Source organism: Nuphar pumila, chromosome 7, assembly GCF_984573655.1.
Source record: "Nuphar pumila chromosome 7, dmNupPumi1.hap1.1, whole genome shotgun sequence".
In the NCBI taxonomy this organism is placed as follows: domain Eukaryota; kingdom Viridiplantae; phylum Streptophyta; class Magnoliopsida; order Nymphaeales; family Nymphaeaceae; genus Nuphar; species Nuphar pumila.
The window spans coordinates 108,262,765-108,282,960 of record NC_143255.1 but is presented as its reverse complement, the minus strand read 5'-3'; the positions used below and the strand labels follow the sequence as shown (position 1 = coordinate 108,282,960).

Sequence of the window (20,196 nt, the reverse complement as noted above, 5' to 3'; positions counted from 1 at the left end):
TGGTGGTGAAATATTCTGACAATAAAAGTGTTAGTATTAATGAAACAAGCTATAACATAAAAATTGAAGACAAGATGAAAACAAGCTATAATATACATTTTCTGTGTTGTGCAGAATGTATATTGGAACTTTGTCAGCTAAACTAGCATACTTCAAACAAAGGAAAACTAACAAGAAACCAATATAGAATACTGCATGTATGTTATGTACATGCATTTGGAAGTAGTGCATTCTCAAGGAAGATCATCCTTTGATAGATTAAACCACCCAAAGAATAGTGCTTAAAGATGAATCTATAAACTAAAATAACGTCTACAAAAGCCACAGTATGAAGACAACTGCAGAAAAAGAAAGCCCAAAGAAAATTACCGAACATCCGATGTCATAACATGCTCAATGGTGGTTGAAACCAGAGCAGTCAGCTGTCCAACAAAGACATCCTGAGTAGAACTAACGCTCACAAGTTGGTCCCTTGGAAAAATCAAATTTCGTAACCTAGGAATTGTCTTATAATTGACACTTCTTCAGTTTCTATCTTTCCATATGTGCAAGGGCCTGCTGAAAGGTCGATCACAACATATCTGTGTAGTGTATAAAACTTTCAATTTACAACATTCCAAAAACAAAAAAGACACGAAAAACCACATGTATTACAATTTACAATAGAAGAACAAGGGATATCATAGAAGTTATGAGTCCTAGAAAAATAAAGGACAAGGATGTTCAAAGTTCAAACTTCAGCCCATGTTGTCAGTCACATGCATCCACACACTTGTATCAGAATGTAATGGCTTTGAAAATAGAAATGGTTCATTAGCTGCAGAACATCCATGAAAAAGAAAATAGAAATGAAGCTTGAACCGACCACCATACCTACAATTGAATCATCTCAGATGTAACCATTTCAATGGGACAGATGACTCCTAAACTGCAAGCATCCATAAAATTTGCAACGAAGATTACTAACATTATACAAGTTCCTCAAACACTGTAATTCCATTACTTATTGGGCAATCTACAATTAACTAAATCAAAATAAACAAGAAAAACCAGATGAGAAAAATCCATAATGATGATGCCTGCAATTTTAATAGCAATAGAGAAAGAGAACCAACAACACCTACAAAACACACAAGAAGAACGACATAAAAATTATTCACGTTAGACATTTTCTATAATTCTAAACATTTCCAACTTTTTGGAAAAGAATTTGTGTAATGCTAACACAACAAACAATATCACGAAACAAGATGCTAAGCCTCGCCATTAAATGGTACAAAATCTTTGCAATACATTATGCACAACCAACCATTCGATCTTGAGAATTTGCAAAGCCAGGCGAACACACACACCTGATCCAACAAAGCTCCACCCGAAAAAGTGACGTGCCGATGAGGGAATATATGCAATTTGCACCGGTGCCGATGTCAAACCCCCAGATTCGATCTCGGGCCATCAGCCTCGCTATGACGTTCGACAACAGCAAGTCTTCGATCCAATGTATGTAATTTGATCGGTTGGACACCGTGGGACAGAGCTGGCCATCAGGAACCCACCTGCACATTAGAAGACTAAAAGCCCTAAAAACTCTGGATCCCGTTTGAAGAAAATAAAAAGTGAAGAGAAAGAAAAGGTTCAGGTGTGGTTGTGGGGGCCTGATTTACCATTGGATGTCGTGGTCATGGTGGAGGAGAACCCTGGTGAGCTCCCTGGTGGCGTTGAAGGCGGTCCATTCGATCCCGGGGTTACCGTTGTTGGGCGAGTAGAAGATCAAGCGCCGAAAGGAAGGGTAAAGAAATGCTAGCCGTCGGAAATCGGGGGGGCGCTCAGAGTACTTGCTGCGTGGGTGTCCTCTTGGCGGGTCCACCCTCCTATGTTTGCTCGTCATCGCCGGAGAGGGGAGCTTCCCGCCGCTCAGGCGTATTTTCGATGACTCTCTTCTTCTTCTTCTCGTCCATCCTTTGCTTAATTGATCTATTCTGAGCTATATATATAGAGAGAGAGCGAGGGATGGAGAATTTCGCACCCTCGATGGGCCAATTTAAATCAAAACTTAGCGATAGAATTTTTTCATCGTAAAATCCGTCACTAAATAGCGACATATTCATGACAGAAAAATATTGCCGCTCATTCGTCGCGAAGTTGCGATAGAGTTTTGTGACAGAAAAATTTCATCGCTAATTCCAATTTTGGCGATGACTAGTTTTCTCTAGCTAATCCAATGTAAATTTGAAACAGAAAAAATTCAACGCAAATTTTTATCGCTAATTAACGTTTTTCTTGTAGTAGTTGTTTGGGAATGCAGCCGACGACGATGAGGGTGAGAGCCCCGTCGTGTCAACGCGGTGCTCGTCGATGACGGTGGGTCGGGAAAGGTGACGAGAGGGAGAGTGCTCGGGGGTCGGCGACGGCGGCACATGGCGGAGAGAGAGATGGAGTGAGGGAAGAAGGAGGAGGTGTAGGAGAGGGCGACGGGCGATGAGCGACGAGCGGCGGGTGACATGATGAAACAGAAAGAAAAAAGAAAGGAGCTTGCATTAGGGTTTTACAGAAAATTTAGCGACAGATTAGCGATAGAAAAATTTTGTCGCAAACGCCGTCGCAAATTTGTGACTGAGAAGTGACAGAAAAATGGTGTTGCTCATCCATCGCGAAGTTGCGATGGAGTGTGAGACAAAAATTTTCTATCCCTAATCCGTCACAAATTTGCGACGGCGTTTGCAATAAAATTATTTCATCGCAAATTTTGTAACTAATTGCAATTTTAGGGACGGATAATTTTCACTCGCTATTCCGTCGCAATTTTGCGACATTATTTTCGTCATAAATTTTTGTTGCTAAATAATGTTTTTCTTGTAGTGTGTGCTCACCCTTAACCAGATCACTGCCATGTTTCTCAGGGATGAGTAAGGGTGTCAGCGGGTCGGATTTGGTTCGGACTCAGGTGAAACCAGATTTGGCTTTGATTTTTGGGTATGGTACTGGGTCCTGATCACTCTTAACCCTTACGAAGCCCACCAGTGAAATATACCTAAACAATTAGTGGGAGTCTAACAACACCTTCTCCCAAGACCTGCTACTCTGGCGGGTATATGACAATACTAGTATTACTGTAATTTTCACAATTACTAATTCCAATGCTAACTTTTGATTGAAAATCTTGTAGCATGAGAAACATAAATCGAAGAAGGATGCAGAGCACACTCGTGAACACAAGATAAAGGAGGAGATTCCTGCTCCTGTGGCCGTTGGCAGTGGGTTGTTTGCTTTCCATGAGGACATTCTCCCACTTGCTTCGACGATAAACCCTTTAACCAGAAAACCTTATGGAAATAACTTGATAAATAGAATTGCCTTTATATTTTATTCTATAGGTCCTTAATTGAATCTCTAATCCTTATGAGATTAACAACAACCATAATGAGAATCAAAATACTGAAAGTGATCACTTTATTTATATGCATATGTCAAAAAAGAGTTTAACAATCCCATCCTCATTACATGTTCGAAATATAATCCCGGTGCTAGCCCTTTAGTAAGAGGATCAACGATCATCTCTTTTGTACCAATATTGACAATATGCACTAAATGATTCTCCGTCATTTCTTTAACAACAAAATACTTCAATTCCATATGCTTGCATGACGTAGTACTTTTGTTGTTGTTCGAAAAGGACACCACAACTTCATTATCACAGTAGACCTTCAGTGGCTTCCCAATGGAATCGACCACCTTTAACTGTGATATGAAGTTCTTTAACCATATAGCCTGCGAAGTAGTCTCGTACAATGCAATGAATTCTGCCTCCATGGTGTGGGCAGCAGTGGTCGTCTGCTTTCCACTCCTCCAAGAGATCGCTCCCCTAGCAAGTAAGAAGACGTACCCAGTAGTAGACTTTCTACTATCAAGGCATCCTCCTAAATCCACATCTGAGTAGCCAATGACCTCGAGGTGATCAATTTTATGATACGTTAACATATAGTCTTTTGTCCCTTGCAAATACCACTAGACTTTCTTGGCAGCCTTCCAATGGGGTAAACCTGGGTTAGACTGAAATCTGCCAAGTACCCCTACTGCAAAAAAAATATCTGGTCGAGAACATGTCTGCGCGTACTGCAAACTGCCAACAATTGATTGTGAACACCCCAAATTTTTCAAAGATTTACAAAATGACCCTTTTGCCCCTAACCCTATCTTCTGAGAGAATCAAAGCGATTTCAAAGATAAATTTTAGTCATTCTTCAGATTTTCTGAATTAAATTCCATATTGATATATTCAAAATCAACTCCGGATCCGAATCCAGTACTTTAAATCCATATTTCCTCAAAATCCGGATCCAAAACCATTTCTGAAGAAATTTTCTCAAAATAGCTTTTAAATTCTCAGAAAAATTCCCTTTTGTAAAATATTTTTTACAAAAACACAAAAATTTAGTTTTAATCTTTGTTTTCTCACAAACTTTAGGATTTTACTTAAAAATACAAAAAAATAGAAAATACAAATAGAAAAGAAACAAAAAATTGGTTTTGAAAAAAACCACTTTTAAAAACCATTCTTTTTCCAAAAAAACCTTTTTGAAAAACACCCTTTTGAAAAATCAAGTTTTTTTTTTTAGAAAACTTCTTTTTCAAAAATTTGTTAGGGAGCCCCCTCTTCGCAAAAACTTGAAAATAAAGGGGGCCCCTTGAAAATTCGTTTTTTAGGGTTTTCGTAAAAGAGGGTTTTCAGGCGCCTTCTCCCCTTTTCACCAAAAATCGCCATCTCCAGGAGCCTCTCCCTCTCCATCTCGGGTCCTCCTCCTCAAAACCACCCATCTCCGAACCCATTTCCATCCTCCACCTTCGATCGCCAACCTCTCCTCCCTCATCCCGCTCATCTTCAACAAACTCACCTTCTCGATCCTTCTCTCTCCCCTATTTAACAAACCGAAAAGAAAACCCTCATCACCGCTTCTTCACCCCTCCACCCGGCTTCTTCTCTATCCCCTTCTCCCCATCCTTGATCGAGCGAAGAAGACCCTGCAGCAGAAAAAAGCGGACCAGCCTTCTTCCTCATTTGGTTCGAACGAAATTCTGTAGCCGAACTCCTCTTCTGTCAAAAAAAATTTACAATCACAGGTAAGTAACTCCCTTACTTTCTCTTCGTATTTTCTATGAATATTTTGCCCCTTTCATTTTCCAGCATTCTCTAGTCTGATCTTCCTCATTTTTCTTCATTTCTTTTCTTTTATCCGCATTTTAAAGCACAAAAGGTGGGGATCGATCTGCATGTAGCAAGATCGACCCACCCGTTGCTACAATGATGGAGTGATCTGACTCCTACATGTATTGTAATTTTCCCTGAGGATATTATGCTCTTTAAACCTGACATTTTGTTCTTCTTGATTTTATATTTAATCTCTCTTTATCATTTTTATCTCCCATTTACTCTCAACGCTCATATCAGATGTTTTGTTCCATATCGATTAGAATTCTTGTTCCTCTTGATTCGTTCACGACCCATCTACCAGTTACATAGCCTGTTTCTTTTGATTTCAATTTCAATGGCTTATATCCCATTAACTGTTGCATGTGATATCTCACTTTGGTAATGTTTAATTCATTGTCTCTATTTGCTTTCTGTGCATCTTGTTTGAAGCATCATCCATCCATCATTTGTTATTTATTATTATTATTTTATTTTTTTTATTTTTTATTTTTATTTTTATTTTTTGATGGCATTCGTTTACTATACTTTTCTCTTCTCACCTTCTATTGCATTTTGCTGTTTTCTCTATATTGCATTCCAGTTTACAGCTTATTTTGTTTTCAATTTTCTTCACTTATCAGGATTTCAGTCCGTATCTAGTCTCCTACTGATAATCGACTTATAAACCTGTGAATTTTCTGTTTTAGCTGCTCGTATACATTAAGACCCGATCTCATGCTATTTCTTTTGATTGTCTTATTACCTGCGTTATTTTGCTCTCGGAGATGATTCAAATCAGTTTTTGCAGGAGAGGTATGACACATAGCGCAACATATTTTGTTAAATTGTACCTTGTTTATTTCTTTTCACCTATTTTTCCAACGTTGATGATGAGGCAACTTGATGCTGGAAATTCTTGAAGCATCTAGATATATACAGAAGGCCCAAATCTGTACTAGATGGATTAACAATGACACGATAGCTTGAATTTTTCCTTTGCAGCATATAGGTTGGCTAAATCTTCCAGTAGCATAGTAAAGGGGGTGGAAGCATGGTGGAGGTAGGTAAATACATTTTAGAATATGCTTTGAAGAGTTTGCTCACTATTAGATGCCAAGCTGAATGTAAAATAGAACGTGATATGTTTTTGGAAGTGTTTCATCAATAAACAACTTCCTACCATTCTATGGTTGAACGAGGGTTCAATCGTTTCCCAAATGTAATATTTGAAATTCCAACCCATTTCCAAATCCCTGACATTTGCAGTGTAGGTCTCCATGGGTAGAATTAGGATACACATAGACCCAACAGGGGAGAACCTCCAAGGCATTAGCAGGCATGCCCTTTTGCTGTGAGGATGTAAAGCCTTTCTCATTTTTTCCCCTCGCATTACAAGTTCTCCACAGAACAGGGGATTTGTGGTGGCCAAAATTCGTTACTTAAAGCCAACAAGACCCCGGCCTACATTGTTACATAGTGATATCCATTTCATTCCCTCTCTGTATGTCCCACTTTCTTGCCATTTCTGCATTCCTGTATATATATCTATATATATATATATATATGTATATAATTTCTGTATATACATATCATTCCCGAAACTAAAAAATATATATATATAAATATTATACGTATGTTCATTATATCATACATTTTTTTTATTTTTATTTTTTTTTATCTTTTTATTTTATGTGTTCTATAGTCAGGTGAGTTGAAATACACACATTTGTTGATTTTTTTTTTCTTTTTTGCATGTTCTCCATCGTTGTCAAATATTACATCGCCATCACCCTTGCTAATCATGCCTTCAGCAAATAGGTCACTCATAGGTATTGCATTGTAATCCTCTCATGATCCAATCACAGCAACTCATCGGTCATCCCCAGCATCGTCTATGCAATCGGATCTGCTGTAAGTTCACCATGAGAATTTCTGTACACCTGTTTAGTTCAATGATATCCACACTCATAGCATTCGGTCATATTGCTACATTTTTGTTTTTTTTTTTCATTTGCCCCGCTTTGTGTTGCTGTGCATTCTTCACAATGCACAGCACTTGAACTCTTCCAGTGCAACATCATGCACCTTTCTATAGTGTCATTCTTGAGCTTTCCAAAGGTGTTGCAGGGTGATTTCATAGTATGTCATTATGAGCATTTCCAAGCTGCCCCGAGCTACTATGTCTTCATATCTTCTTCCATTTTACTCACTACCTCTTCACTGCTGTACTACCAACAGCCATCTATCACATTACCTACTTCTCCATAGCACATTGTATCCTTGTTCCTAGATACAAGCATACTGCCCGCAGCTACAGCACAGCACATCGCCACCACTTCTCCATAGTTGCTGCAAAAATAACCTACCCCTTTTGGATTTACAACAACGTTTTGCTGTAAGGCACCTTCATAGCCACACCAGCCATCGCACCACCTCAAACCCCTGTGGTATAGCTTTTTTTTTTTTTTATTCTTCCTCCTGTCAACAGGTTTGTGTCAATGACCTTCCAGCAAAAGTGTCAATATAATTCATAGCCACAGATAGGCACAAAATGTCTCTGCTAGATCATGTCAAAATACAATCACCCCTATCTGCTGATTCATCAGACTCCAGGATGCTGTTAACCTCTGTCATAATGATGGATACTCCTTCAGAAGGAGCTTCCAAAAAGTCTGTTCTGTGGCCATTAATTTTACTGTCTATAATGGGATTTATAATTACCAGACTCATTCTTGAAGCTGTCCACCGTCCTGTATTATATGTGGATTATGGTCATTTTAGGCCAGTTGTTGCCGTGACTCCCTGCTAGCAACCCTTCCACATCAACACATCCACAGTAAACAATCTCTTGCCCCTTTTTCAATGACAACCCTTTCACCCTACTGAGCATATGCATGTTTCACCTGCACTTTCATTTTCCTCTGCATACAACAATTGCACCCTGTAGCACTTACACAACATCCCGTGCCTTTATACATTGCTGCAATATTGACACTTCCACCATCATGCCCTAGCTCCACTACCTACAGCCCATTGGTTCATTTTTTTTTATATGCCATATATATATATATATATATCTATATATATATACCTATACATATATATATATATAAGTGCATATATATCATTTCTCATCCTTCCATTCATGAATGAATACTTTTTGACATTTATATGCAATTTCCTTCTATTTCTTTTGTTAATCAAGTGTTTTGCAGGGAATGTGAGGAGAATATCATCACTTGAGATTTGTATTTTCAAATGTAAACCTTGTAATAAGTTAGATATTAATGAAAATCTACATTTCCTGCTTTAGGTAGAGTGATTGAGCATTATAAATATCATGAATTGCCTATCTTCATGTATTTTGCCTTTATTTCTCAAAATTCTCACGAATGGCAACACGAATGGCATGTGCACCATTTCGTAAGAGGTAATTAACCCTAAGTTGATGATTTACATCAATGGCCATAGTCAGGATGTAAACAAGACTTAGTGTTTTTATCTTTTATAAAATAACACTGGATCCACACTGGACCCTTTTCAAAAATCATCATATTTTCAAATATTTCTCTCTTTTATCAGAGTTTAACTTAAAATTGGCTCAAAATATATACCAATGGCCATAGTCAGGGTATATTGAGAGTTAATTTCATTTTTAACTCTATAAAGGCACAAAAATATGTTTTATTCTTCACCTGAATTTAAATATAGATTATTATATAATACATTCAATGACCATAGTCAAGGATGTATTATATTTTCCATCTTATTTTAATTCATGTAAAGAATGAGATATGATTTTCAAAATCCAAATTTAAAGTTCTTTAAAGTCATTCATCATTTAGGATAGAATTGCATCATATTTTCAAATTTTCCTTTCAAAAACCCAAGTGATTTTGAACATCTTTTTTTCAAACTTCTATTTTCAAATTCCAATTCTATCTCAATTTCAAAGTCTGATTTGACTTTGGAATTTCAAAATCATTTTATGTTCAAAATTCCAATTCGATTCAAAATTCAAAATTTCAAAGTTCAAATTTAACTTTGAAGTTTCTGATTCATTCTAAAAAACAAAATCAAGTTTATCTTCTTATCTTCAATCACAGTTTGAGATTGATTATGAATCTCAAAATCTAAATCTTCCTAAAGTTTTAAAATTCAATCTGGGTTTTCCAAAAACCCAGATCCATCTTTAAAAGTCCTATTTGGACTTTTCAGAATCGAAATCCAAAGTTAGATCCTAAATCTCAACTTGGATCCAGATTTCCAAGTATCAATCTCTACTTTTGGATCTCAGACTTCAGATCCAAAAACCATTCTAGGATCCAGAACCCCATTCTACTTTGGATCTCAGATTTCAGATCCAATTCCATCTTAGGGTCTCGAGTCCAATTCTATCTTGGATCTCAGACTTTAGATCCAAATTCTATCTTGGATTCCAAATCTTGGATCCAATTCCATTCAAAATTTCTGATTCAAAATCCATCTTGAAATTTCAGATTTCAAATCAACTTCTATTCCCAATTCCAATTCTTAAATCCAATTCCATTTCACCCCAAAATTCAAATCAAATTCCCATTTCTAGATTCTAGATCCAGAATTCAATTTTGAACTTTATTTAGAATCCAGACTTTGGATTCAGATTTCATCTTAAAATTCCAACTTTCAAATCAATTCTATTTTTCCCACATTTCAAAAGTTAGAATTCAATTCCAACCTCTGATTCAAAGTCCATTTATGACTTTGAAATCTCCTTTCTTCTCCTTTCGTTTCAACTTCAGAATCACTCTCTTCAAAGTCAAGATTTATTTTTCCAAGCTCTGATTATTCTAAAAACTTAGAACTTTAAAAATCTTAAGTTCTGAGTCAAAAACCATTTCTTTACTCTATTTTCATCTCAAAAATACTTGGAAAATTTCAAAATTCATTTTTTTAAAAAGAGATCATACATCTTTGCATTGCACAAGTATGATTCTTTGTGCATTTAGACCTAGAATAAGTTTTTAGATAATATTTTAGCAAAGCAAAAGGCATAAAATTCGACCCTTGGTTCGATTACCCCTGGTAAAGGCGCCAGGAATGATCGAACCTCGTACCGACGAGCGGATCCCGTCTCCCAGTTTTCTCGCAAATATTTCAAAAACAGAGGTGAGTTATTTTCTTAAATATTTTCAAATTAAGGTCAAGTGAGACCCCGCAAAGAAATTCCTCTTCTCTTCTTTTTCTTTTCTTTTCTCTTCTCTTTTCTTTTCTTTCTTTTATTTTTCTCCCTTCAAAAAGGAGGAAAATAGAGGTTAGAAAAAGGAAAGAGAAGGAAGAGAGAGAACATTACGAGAGGAAAAATTTTGCGATGATCACACTGATGCATATGGATAAACACTCATCTGTGCTTTGTCAATATCGTTCTGTGGACAATCCTTTAGGCTCAGCTTGTCACCTTTTGATATGGGTGTAGAAGTAGGAGAACAATTCTCCATCCCATATCGCTTTAACACCTTTTCTATATAGGATCTTTGGGAGAGGCCTAGAACACCTTTTGCTCTGTCTCAACGAATCTCTATGCCAAGAACATAAGCAGCCTCACCCACATCTTTCATATCAAAATATGATGCAAGAAACTGTTTAGTCTCTGAAAGCAACTTTATATCGTTGGTTGCAAGTAAGATGTCATCCACATACAACATCAATATAATGAACTTACTCCCACTTTTCTTAAGGTATATACATTGATCAATAATGTTTTCTGTAAACCTGAAAGTCACAATGACTTGGGAAAATTTAATATACCACTGTCGGGAGGCCTGTTTAAGTCCATATATTGATTTGTTAAGCTTGCAAACCAAACGATGATTTTAAGAGAAACCAAGAGGTTGTTCCATGTATACCTCTTCATTCAGATCCTCGTTGAAGAATGCTGTTTTCACATCCATCTGATGTAGCTCTAAGTCATAATGAGCTACGAGGGCCAGAATAATCCTCATTGACTCTTTAGTTGAGACAGAAGACAATGTCTCATTATAGTCAATGCCCTCCATCTGAGTGAGTCCTTTAGCAACCAATCTTGCTTTATGTCTCTCTATGTTACCTTTAGAGTCCTTGGTTTTAAAGACCCATTTACACCCTACGTGTTTTACTCCTTTAGGTAACGTGAAAAGATCCCAAATTGATTTTTAGCCATAAAGTCTAACTCTTCTTTCATGACTTCTATCCAGTGGGAAGATTGTTTGCTTTTAACAACTTCCATAAAAGTCAACGGGTCATCATCCATATCTATGAAATCACCAGGCTTCTGAAGGTACACCACATAATCAGGATGTATGACAGATCTCCTAATCCTTGTGAATCTCCAAACAGGTCGTTCCTCAGGCTGAGATTGAACCTGATCATCCTGTTCGTGCTCTTCCAAATTGTTCACAATAGGTTCACTTTGGATTTGTGCATTAACAATCGAATGATCAACCAGACCATCATTAGGAATAACAATGTGGTATCTTTCGATGTTTTCCTTAACAGGTGATGAAACTGGATCCTGTATTTCTTCAAAACCAATCCTTTGAAGTGTACTTAATCCTACTGAACCATCTTCTAGGAATTTAGCCTTATCCGTTTCAATAATCTGTGGTGAGTGAGATGGGCAATAAAACATGTATCCTTTTGATCTTTCTGGATAACCAATGAAATATCCACTGATTGTTCTTGTATCAAAGGCTTTAATATGTGGGTTATAGAATTTAGCCTCTGCAGGACATCCCCATATGTGCATATAAGACAGTGATGATTTCCTACTTGTCCACAGCTCGTAAGGAGTTTTAGGCACAGATTTCGTAGGAACCTTATTCAAAATATGCACAACTGTCCTTAAGGCTTCACCCCACAACTTTATGGGAAGTGTTGAATAATTCAACATGACCCTGACCATTTCTTTAAGCGTACGATTTCTCTTTTCAGCTACACCATTCTGATAGGCACTACTAGGCATGGTATATTGAGGTACAATGCCTTCTTCTTTAAGAAATCGCGCTAATGGTCCTTCTCTTTGCCCCATCTCAGTAAACCTACCATAATATTCACCACCTCTATCAGACCTGACTATTTTAATATCCTTATCTGTTTGTTTCTCTACTTCTTTCTTAAATTCCTTAAACATATGAAAAATATCAGATATTTCAAAAATCAAGTAGAGATACATATACCGAGAATAGTCATCAATAAAGGTGACCAAATATTTTTTGCCTATGTAACAGAGAGAAAACGATCCACGTATATCCGTATGGACTATTTCTAATATCTCACTACTGCGTTTGACACCTTCTTTATATGTGTTTGTATGCTTAGCCTTTATGCAATCAACACATGGGTCATTGTCAGTAAAATCTAGAGATTGCAAGATCCCTTCATTTACTAGTCTCTTTATTCTCTTTTCAGAGATATGACCCAACCTTCGATGTCAAAGCATGTAAGATTTATTATCTGTCATGCTACGTTTATTTCCAACCAATGCGTATTCAGAAGTCAAAGACTTCTGGGTTTGGATCTTCACATTCAATCTATATAAACCATCATAAACTGTTGCAGAACCAATTTCAATTGAATTTCTGAATATGAACAATTTGGAATTTTCAAACTTAAAACAATATCCAAATTTATCCAACTTTGAAATTGAAATTAAGTTTCTACTATACGATGGAATATAAAAGACATCATGAAGATCTAAAACTACGCCCGTATCTAGAGTAATCTTGCAGGTTCCAACACCCTTCACATGTGAATACATCTTGTTTTCCGAATAAATGCTTTTCTCATGCATTGTTTGTTCCCTTCTGCTCAGGAACAACTGTAGACAGTTGGAAATACGAACAGTAGCACTAGAATTAATCCACCAACTATTTTCAGGAATATGTAATAAATTACATTCATGAGAAACTAATGACAAATTACCTCTCTTTTCCAACAACTTCTTATACTTTATGTAATCTGCCTTCATGTGTCCCTTCTTCTTGCAAAAGAAGCACTTTATGGGAGCAGAGTTGGATTGCTTATCTTGGGATGACTTATTTCCAGTTGGCTTCTTCCTAGCATTTCTCTTAAATGCATTCTTCCTTGGTCCTACCTTGAACGTATAAGAAGCCATATGTGCACTCTGTACCTTCTCACCTTTCATCCTCTCTTCTTCTTCAACACACTTGAACATAAGTTCATTAAATGTCCATTTATCATTATGTGTGTTGTACGAGATTTTGAAAGGTCTGTATTCCAAAGGTAAGGGCGTTAGGACTAAATGCACTAAGAAAAAATCAGAGATAGTGAGCTTCATGTCATTCAGCTGAGATACTATGTTTCTCATCTCCAAAATATGCTGGCGAATGTTTCCCCCTCCAGTATATTTCATAGATATCAGTTTTGACATCAGGGCACTGACTTTGGCCTTGTTTGAACTCACAAACTGTGCCTCAATGGCATTCATGAATTCCCTCACTGTTCTGCATTGTGGGATAACACTTCAAATATTCTTAGCTACTTTAGATTGCAAAAGCAACAAGCTAAGCGTGTTCGAGCGCTCCAACTTCTTAAACGCAATCTTTTGATGAGCAGTTCTCTGATCAGTGAGGGCAGCGGGTTCATCTATCCTTAGAGCCAGATCTAGATCCATATACCCTAATGCAAAAAGAACAGTTTCTTTCCAATCACTAAAATTAGATCCATCTAGAAAAAGTATAGAGCTAGAGCCATCTAAAATCATAGAACTAGAAATTGCATGACAAAAGACACGTATCAGAAAGCATTCATACGAGACTAAAACTTTAGTGGAAAAAACAAAATAATAAAGGCCCTTGATATGCTTCTTTCCAGGCGAGTGAAGGGGGTCATCAGAGTCCTACTTTGGTAAGAGCTCCGACACGCGAAACCACTTCGCCTACCGACCATATTCGGTAAAACTAAGGTTCTTGTGAAGTTAAACCATCAACACAAGGTACCTTTGGATACTCATGTGTGATGTATCTCGACACATTTACCTTATTCTACCCTACTTAAATTCCAAACACGATAAAACTACCTTTGGGTCGTTTATCATTTCATGAATATAAGTACAACATTAATATTGACTAAAACCATATGATAGTATAACATTTTGACAACATACATGTATTAAGTCACTTTGGTGACATGAATACACTAAGTTATCTCAGTATCCTTAATGTCAATATTATATATAAAATAATATCTTAAAGTAGTCCGTAAACCGAATGGACTAGACATATGACTCTCAAAATGGTTCTAAAACTGAATTAACCTGTCATATGTTTCACGAACCAGTCTTAAAGCACTCTGAACTGGTCTGAAACAGCCCCGAACCGGTCATCCAAGGGTCCGAACCGGTTCTGAACCTTATGAATCGGGTCAAGTATGAACAAAAGTTCATAAAAACCCTATAACCGTATGCCAAAATCCCTATATTTTTTTATATTTATAAAAACAAGGTCTTAGCATCTCGGAACCGGTGAGAAACTGGAAGGAACCGGCCAAAAACGGCTCCGAACCGATCCCGGAAAGGGGCTGAGTCAGTCCCTGATCTGGTTCAGGCCAAATAGTGCCTGGACTCTTCTGGATCCGGGTCAGACCCAACTGTAACCGAATCCGGGTCAGACCCAACTGTAACTGAATCCGGGTCAGACCCAGAATTATCTGGATCCGGGTCGGACCCAGGGTTATCTGGATCCGGGTCGGACCCGGTATGTTCTCGATCCGGGTCGGACCCGGTACTGGACGGATCCGGGTCGGACCCTGTAATGACTGGATCCGGGTCGGACCCAGGATTATCTGGATTCGGGTCAGACCCAGTATGATCTGGATCCGGGTCAGACCCGGTACAAACCGGATCCGGGTCAGACCCGATACAAACCGGATCCGGGTCAGACCCGATAGGAACTGGATTCGGGCCAGACCCGAGTTTTAACCGAATCCGGGCCTGACCCGGTAGCTACCAGACCCGGGTCGGACCCGGGGTTTAATCGAATTCGGGTCTGACCTGGTACAAGCTAGATTCGGGTCAGACCCGGGGTTAAAAGATCCGGGCCGGATCCATATCCGACCCACTACCGGACCCGATAATAAAAAATTTTGAAAAAGGGAAGAAAACCCCGATCTTTCAGAAAAGAGGGGTTTTCCCATTTTCATTGCCGGCGACCAATGTCGCCGGTCGGTGACCAAACGTCGCCTGCCGGCGACCCACGCCGCCTGCCAGCGATGCCCCTTGCCGACGGCCAACGCCGCCTGCCAGTGACAAACGTCGGTGCTTCGATGTTCGACAGAAACAACCACCCGCCGGCGAAACTGAGGTCCGACGTTTCCACAGTCGTCGACGACTACTCCTGCGGTGCGGCAGCATCCAGAAAAACATTGACACCACGCGGCAGTCTCCGGCGACGGCGAAAAAACCATCGACCTAATGGGCTCAGGTAAGAACCCTGAATTTTTTTTTATCAGTCTGTCACCGAACGATGACAGTCGTCGGTGCCAGTGACAGTCGCCGGTGCCGGCGACAGGTGCCGGTGACCAGCAGCAGCGTCACCCCATGGTGACTTGCTTTGCTGGTCGACCCAGAGCACACCCCGCAGCGGAAGCGGGGTGTGGGCCCATAACCCAATGTTGGGTTCAGTTGGGGGTTTTCTGGCGAGGCCTCAATCGACATCCCTATATGGTGGTGGCCTTGCAAAAACAAAACAGAAAAGCAGAGCACGCGTACCTGATGCCGCCATTGATGGAGCTGCTTTGCTTGCCGGAGAGGGTCGATCTTCAACTCAGCCGGTATGCAGCCACCAAGAGCGCAAACCTCCGAATGCTACCAGTGAGTCGACCTTTTCCCTCTGAAATTTCTGTATTGCGCTTACCTTAAAGGGTCGCTCATGAAACCCTTTTATAAGGCACAAAATGAGAACGATTGAATAACCGTTCCCTCTGATTTCAATGTAGGTTTAACGGAAGGGAGCACACTCATGGGGAGCGTTACCCACATCGTGGGTAACCACCACCAACGTGGTGGTTAATCCCAACATAGGACCCTTACCCCAAGAGACTATGCTACGCGTTGGCTTGTGTAAAGAAAGGTGCCCATGGGAACCGAACCTTGACTGCCCATCCAGCAGCGAAGGTCCCATCTCACTACGCCAACCCTCCTTGGGATTATTTAAAAAAAAATGTTAACTTGGTCATTGGAATACTAAAAACGACTTTGTATGTGCAACATTTATAAATTTATTACAAATGACATTGATGGAGATAATTAACAAAAAAGCTACCATGTCATTCAGTGGCAAAAAAGTTGTGAGTTGATTAACATACAATAAAACCTTTGTATAGTAATCAGGGGTGTCAACAGGTCAGGTTTGGGATCCAGGTGAAACCAAACTTGGACCAGATTTTTGGATATGATATCGGGTCCAGACCTGGGTCGAATAAGGTTTACTATAAGAAAAATAATACCCAGATCTGATAAGAACTGCATGACCCGGACCATACCTTGTCAAATAATATATATTTTATTATTTTTATATTAAAAAATTGCAGGTCTTAATCAAAACTCGGGTCGGGTTTGGGTCTGGTATAAAATTTCACAAACTTTAGCCAGGTGGGTATTAATCGGACCTTCGGGTCTGAACCCGGGTTTTAATTGGGTCTTCTTATTTGTCACCATACTCAGACCCGGTCTGGGTAAACCCGACCCGTTGACATCCCTAATAGAAATCAAACCCACCGAAAGGGCCGGCCCAATCCATTTGAAGGTAAATGATCTTGTACAAAGTTATGAACTTCTATATGATTAAATTCCTGCAGATGGGGGTTGCACTATCATAACCTAGGGGTCTGGGTTCAAATTTCACTACTGAAAATTTTTAATTTTCATTTTTTCATCTTTTTTAAAACTTGAACAATTTGATCAACAAGAGAAGGTATAAAAAACTCGAAACCATGTGTAATATAATCTATAGCCAAATGAAAGTACAGACACAAGTGACTAAATAATTCACAGTTATTTTTTTTACATGAAATAACTAACTAAACGGCAAGAGAGAAAAACAAGGGCATGCAATATTAATGGTGATGGCCATAGTTCTTCTTCTCATGCTTAATCTTCTTCTTGGCTGCCTTATTTTCATGATGCTCATGGGAGGTGAATCCGGCACTGCCGATGGCGACAGTAGCAGCAATCTCCTGCTTTTATCTTGTGTTTATGTGCATGCTCTGGATCCTTCTTTACTTTGTGCTTCTCATGCTACAATTTTTTTTAATCAGAGCCAAATCATATATTCGGCAACCGTAGACAACAATCAGGAAACAAACTTAAAACTAGCTAATGTAACTATTTGTTCACTCTAAACAAAGATCAATGTTTTAATTGGACATAAATTTTCTCTAAAAAACATGGACATAATTTTTCCACTAAAAGAACTAGACCATTGTTTAACACCATAGTCACAATTTTCACTGGTCTCGACCAGGAAAGTTTTCCCCAAAGTTTTAAAAGTTTTTGTTTTTCCTGGGAAAATATTGCTACTTATAAAAAATATGAAAGTATTTGCATAAAATATATTTAAATCTGAATAAAACTGTAAAACAAATATAAAAAAAATCAGAACAACTGTTTTTTTTTAAAAAAAATATTTTTCTTCTAAAGTAGATATTTTGAAATTAAAAATCACGTTTGTTTGGTAACATATTGGCTTCTGGGAATATCATGATAAAAGTCGTGATATTTACAAAGTATCGGCGATCTCTGAGACTATGTGTACCACATGGTCTAGGAGTCCAGATTACTGCCCAATGCCAACTGCAACTGTAAGATTGACATATATATATTCTATTTATCACTACACACTATTCAATTTACACTCAAGAATGTAATAAACGCACCAAAGCATAGGCGCCAGCAGCGATAGTCCCAACTTCACCAAGAAGTTTCAAGTGCTTGTGATGCTTCAGTTGTTCCTGTGGGGTCTTCTAATGCGTCTCGTACTCATGATGATGGAGGTTCTTTTCAGTAAACAAGATGATGGGGATTGAGATTAAATAGAACACAAATGGATGCTAAGGTTTCACATTTAAGAGATTAGCACAATCACTACTACAAGAAGGTGCCAAGAAGAACACTTTACGTGTGTCTGTGTGTGCGTGCGCGCTCCGTGTGCTCCTAACCGATAAATGAAAAAGCGTTCTTTCTTATCATCAAAATTGTAAATGCGTGTATTCCTGACTTTTTGTCAAAGAATGTTTGCATATATCCCCACCCATCTCTCACCATCCATGGAAGAAATGGACAGTTCAGATTAGACATTAATGCTTAGCGTTATCATCTTGAACCAGTAAGGGGACCTTGAGAAGAGACAAAAAATACGTGTTGAATAATTTTTTTATCATAACAAGGTGGGACCGATCACTACACATAAATTTGGCGATACGTTATTGAATTAGGTTGGTTTGCTCCAACGACTCCTCTTACGTCCATACGCGTCATTGATCTTCCACGGAGCTTCTTACAACACAGAAAATTAATAATCTCAGATATGGTCTTCCAGAAGCCTTAGCATGTAAGAAATCGAAAAGGGAAATTGGACACCTCTCTTCTTCATGATGTTTCTCTATAAATACTACATGAAGACACCCATTTACGATCATCTTCCTTCTCTTCTCTTCTCTGCTTTCCTATCTCTATTACCATCACAGCATTAGTTTTGCATTTTCGGGGTAGGTTTGCTCTTATCTTAGACACAGCAGAAGCTACATTTTCCAGACACCATGCAGGCAGAAAAGCACAATCATCATCACCAGTTTCACAGGGAGAAGCCTGACAAGACTCCTGAGGAGCAATTGAAGCATCACAAGCACATGAAACTTCTTGGTGAAGTTGGAACTGTTGCTGCTGGTGCCTATGCTTTGGTAAGTATATGCTATTTCTGAAAATCAATATATATATATATATATATATATATATATATATATATATATATATATATATATATATATATATATATATATATATATATATATATGAGAGCTGATCAGGTAAAATAATGTTCTATGTAAAAAGAATCAATTAGTAAAAACAATAATAGTATTAGTATGAATATTATCTTCATAATTTACCAATTTTGTTGCTGACTTTTGGTTGGGACCCTTGCAGCACGAGAAGCACAAAGCAAAGAAGGATCCGGAGCACGCCCATGGACACAAGATAAAGGAGGAGATTGCTGCTGCTGTGGCCGTTGGTAGTGCTGGGTTTGTTTTTCATGAGCACCATGAAAAGAAGGAAGCCAAGAATAAGATTAAGCAAGCAAAGAAGCATGGCGATGGCCATTGATTTTGACTATTTAGCTTATTGTTTGACCTGAACTAGTTTATGTGATTCATGTACCTATACAGACTATATGATCCACGTAATTATATGTATGATTTCTTTGATAGGCTTATTTAATAAAGAATATATATTTGATATAATCTTTTACACCTACAATCTAGTTGGGATCTTATGATTCTAGTCGTTTTGACTCAATCTAACCTTGTACATGTATTAAAGATGGTTGAGTTCCTAGGGATCGATCCTTGAAACACGTTTTTCAACAAAAAAAAAACATGTTCTTTTGTATCGATAAATTTTAGTGTGTTCAACAAAAAAACCTATACACAGTTTTTTTGCAATCCAAAAGCCAATCCCTACTACACGAAGCATGTAGATCACATTTATGAGGTTAGATTTGGCAAAATATAAAAATTAGGTTTTTTTTTATAGGCAGCCTGGGGTTAGGAAGACCGCCACCAGTTATACAACTATACCATTGGGATTTGAACTTGCAACGTCCCAACACAAGGTGACGTGCATTCACTGCTCCTACCAGACCACTGGAGACCCCGTCGGTATAAAAAAATTGGGTTAAGTTATTTGCTAAGTCATTTGTACCTCCAAACATTACAACAAATGGGCAAAGTAGCGATGGATGCTGTCCAGTCGCATATTG

General features: G+C 38.3%; 1 protein-coding gene and 1 long non-coding RNA gene across 2 annotated transcripts; one reads left to right on the top strand and one right to left on the bottom strand.

Annotated features, from left to right (window-relative positions):
- Positions 1-17,202: 17,202 nt before the first annotated feature.
- LOC149832846 (uncharacterized) lies at positions 17,203-18,245 on the bottom strand. The gene is made up of 2 exons (XR_016433374.1): positions 18,098-18,245; positions 17,203-17,459 (listed from the first exon to the last, which is right to left on the bottom strand). It is a non-coding gene; the product is annotated as an uncharacterized LOC149832846 (long non-coding RNA).
- A 689-nt stretch (positions 18,246-18,934) lies between these two features.
- Positions 18,935-19,678, top strand: LOC149832845 (abscisic stress-ripening protein 3-like). The gene is made up of 2 exons (XM_090014743.1): positions 18,935-19,120; positions 19,365-19,678. The coding sequence occupies exons 1-2, from the start codon at positions 18,980-18,982 to the stop codon at positions 19,539-19,541; spliced, it is 318 nt and encodes a 105-aa protein (XP_089870869.1). The 5' UTR covers positions 18,935-18,979; the 3' UTR covers positions 19,542-19,678.
- Positions 19,679-20,196: the final 518 nt, after the last annotated feature.

Excerpts from the sequence above, each read along its gene's own strand:
- LOC149832845 (XM_090014743.1), top strand. The coding sequence starts at position 18,980 with ATGCAGGCAGAAAAGCACAATCATCATCACCAGTTTCACAGGGAGAAG. Across the intron at positions 19,121-19,364 it reads CTGCTGGTGCCTATGCTTTG|CACGAGAAGCACAAAGCAAA; the intron begins GTAAGTATATGC and ends GGACCCTTGCAG.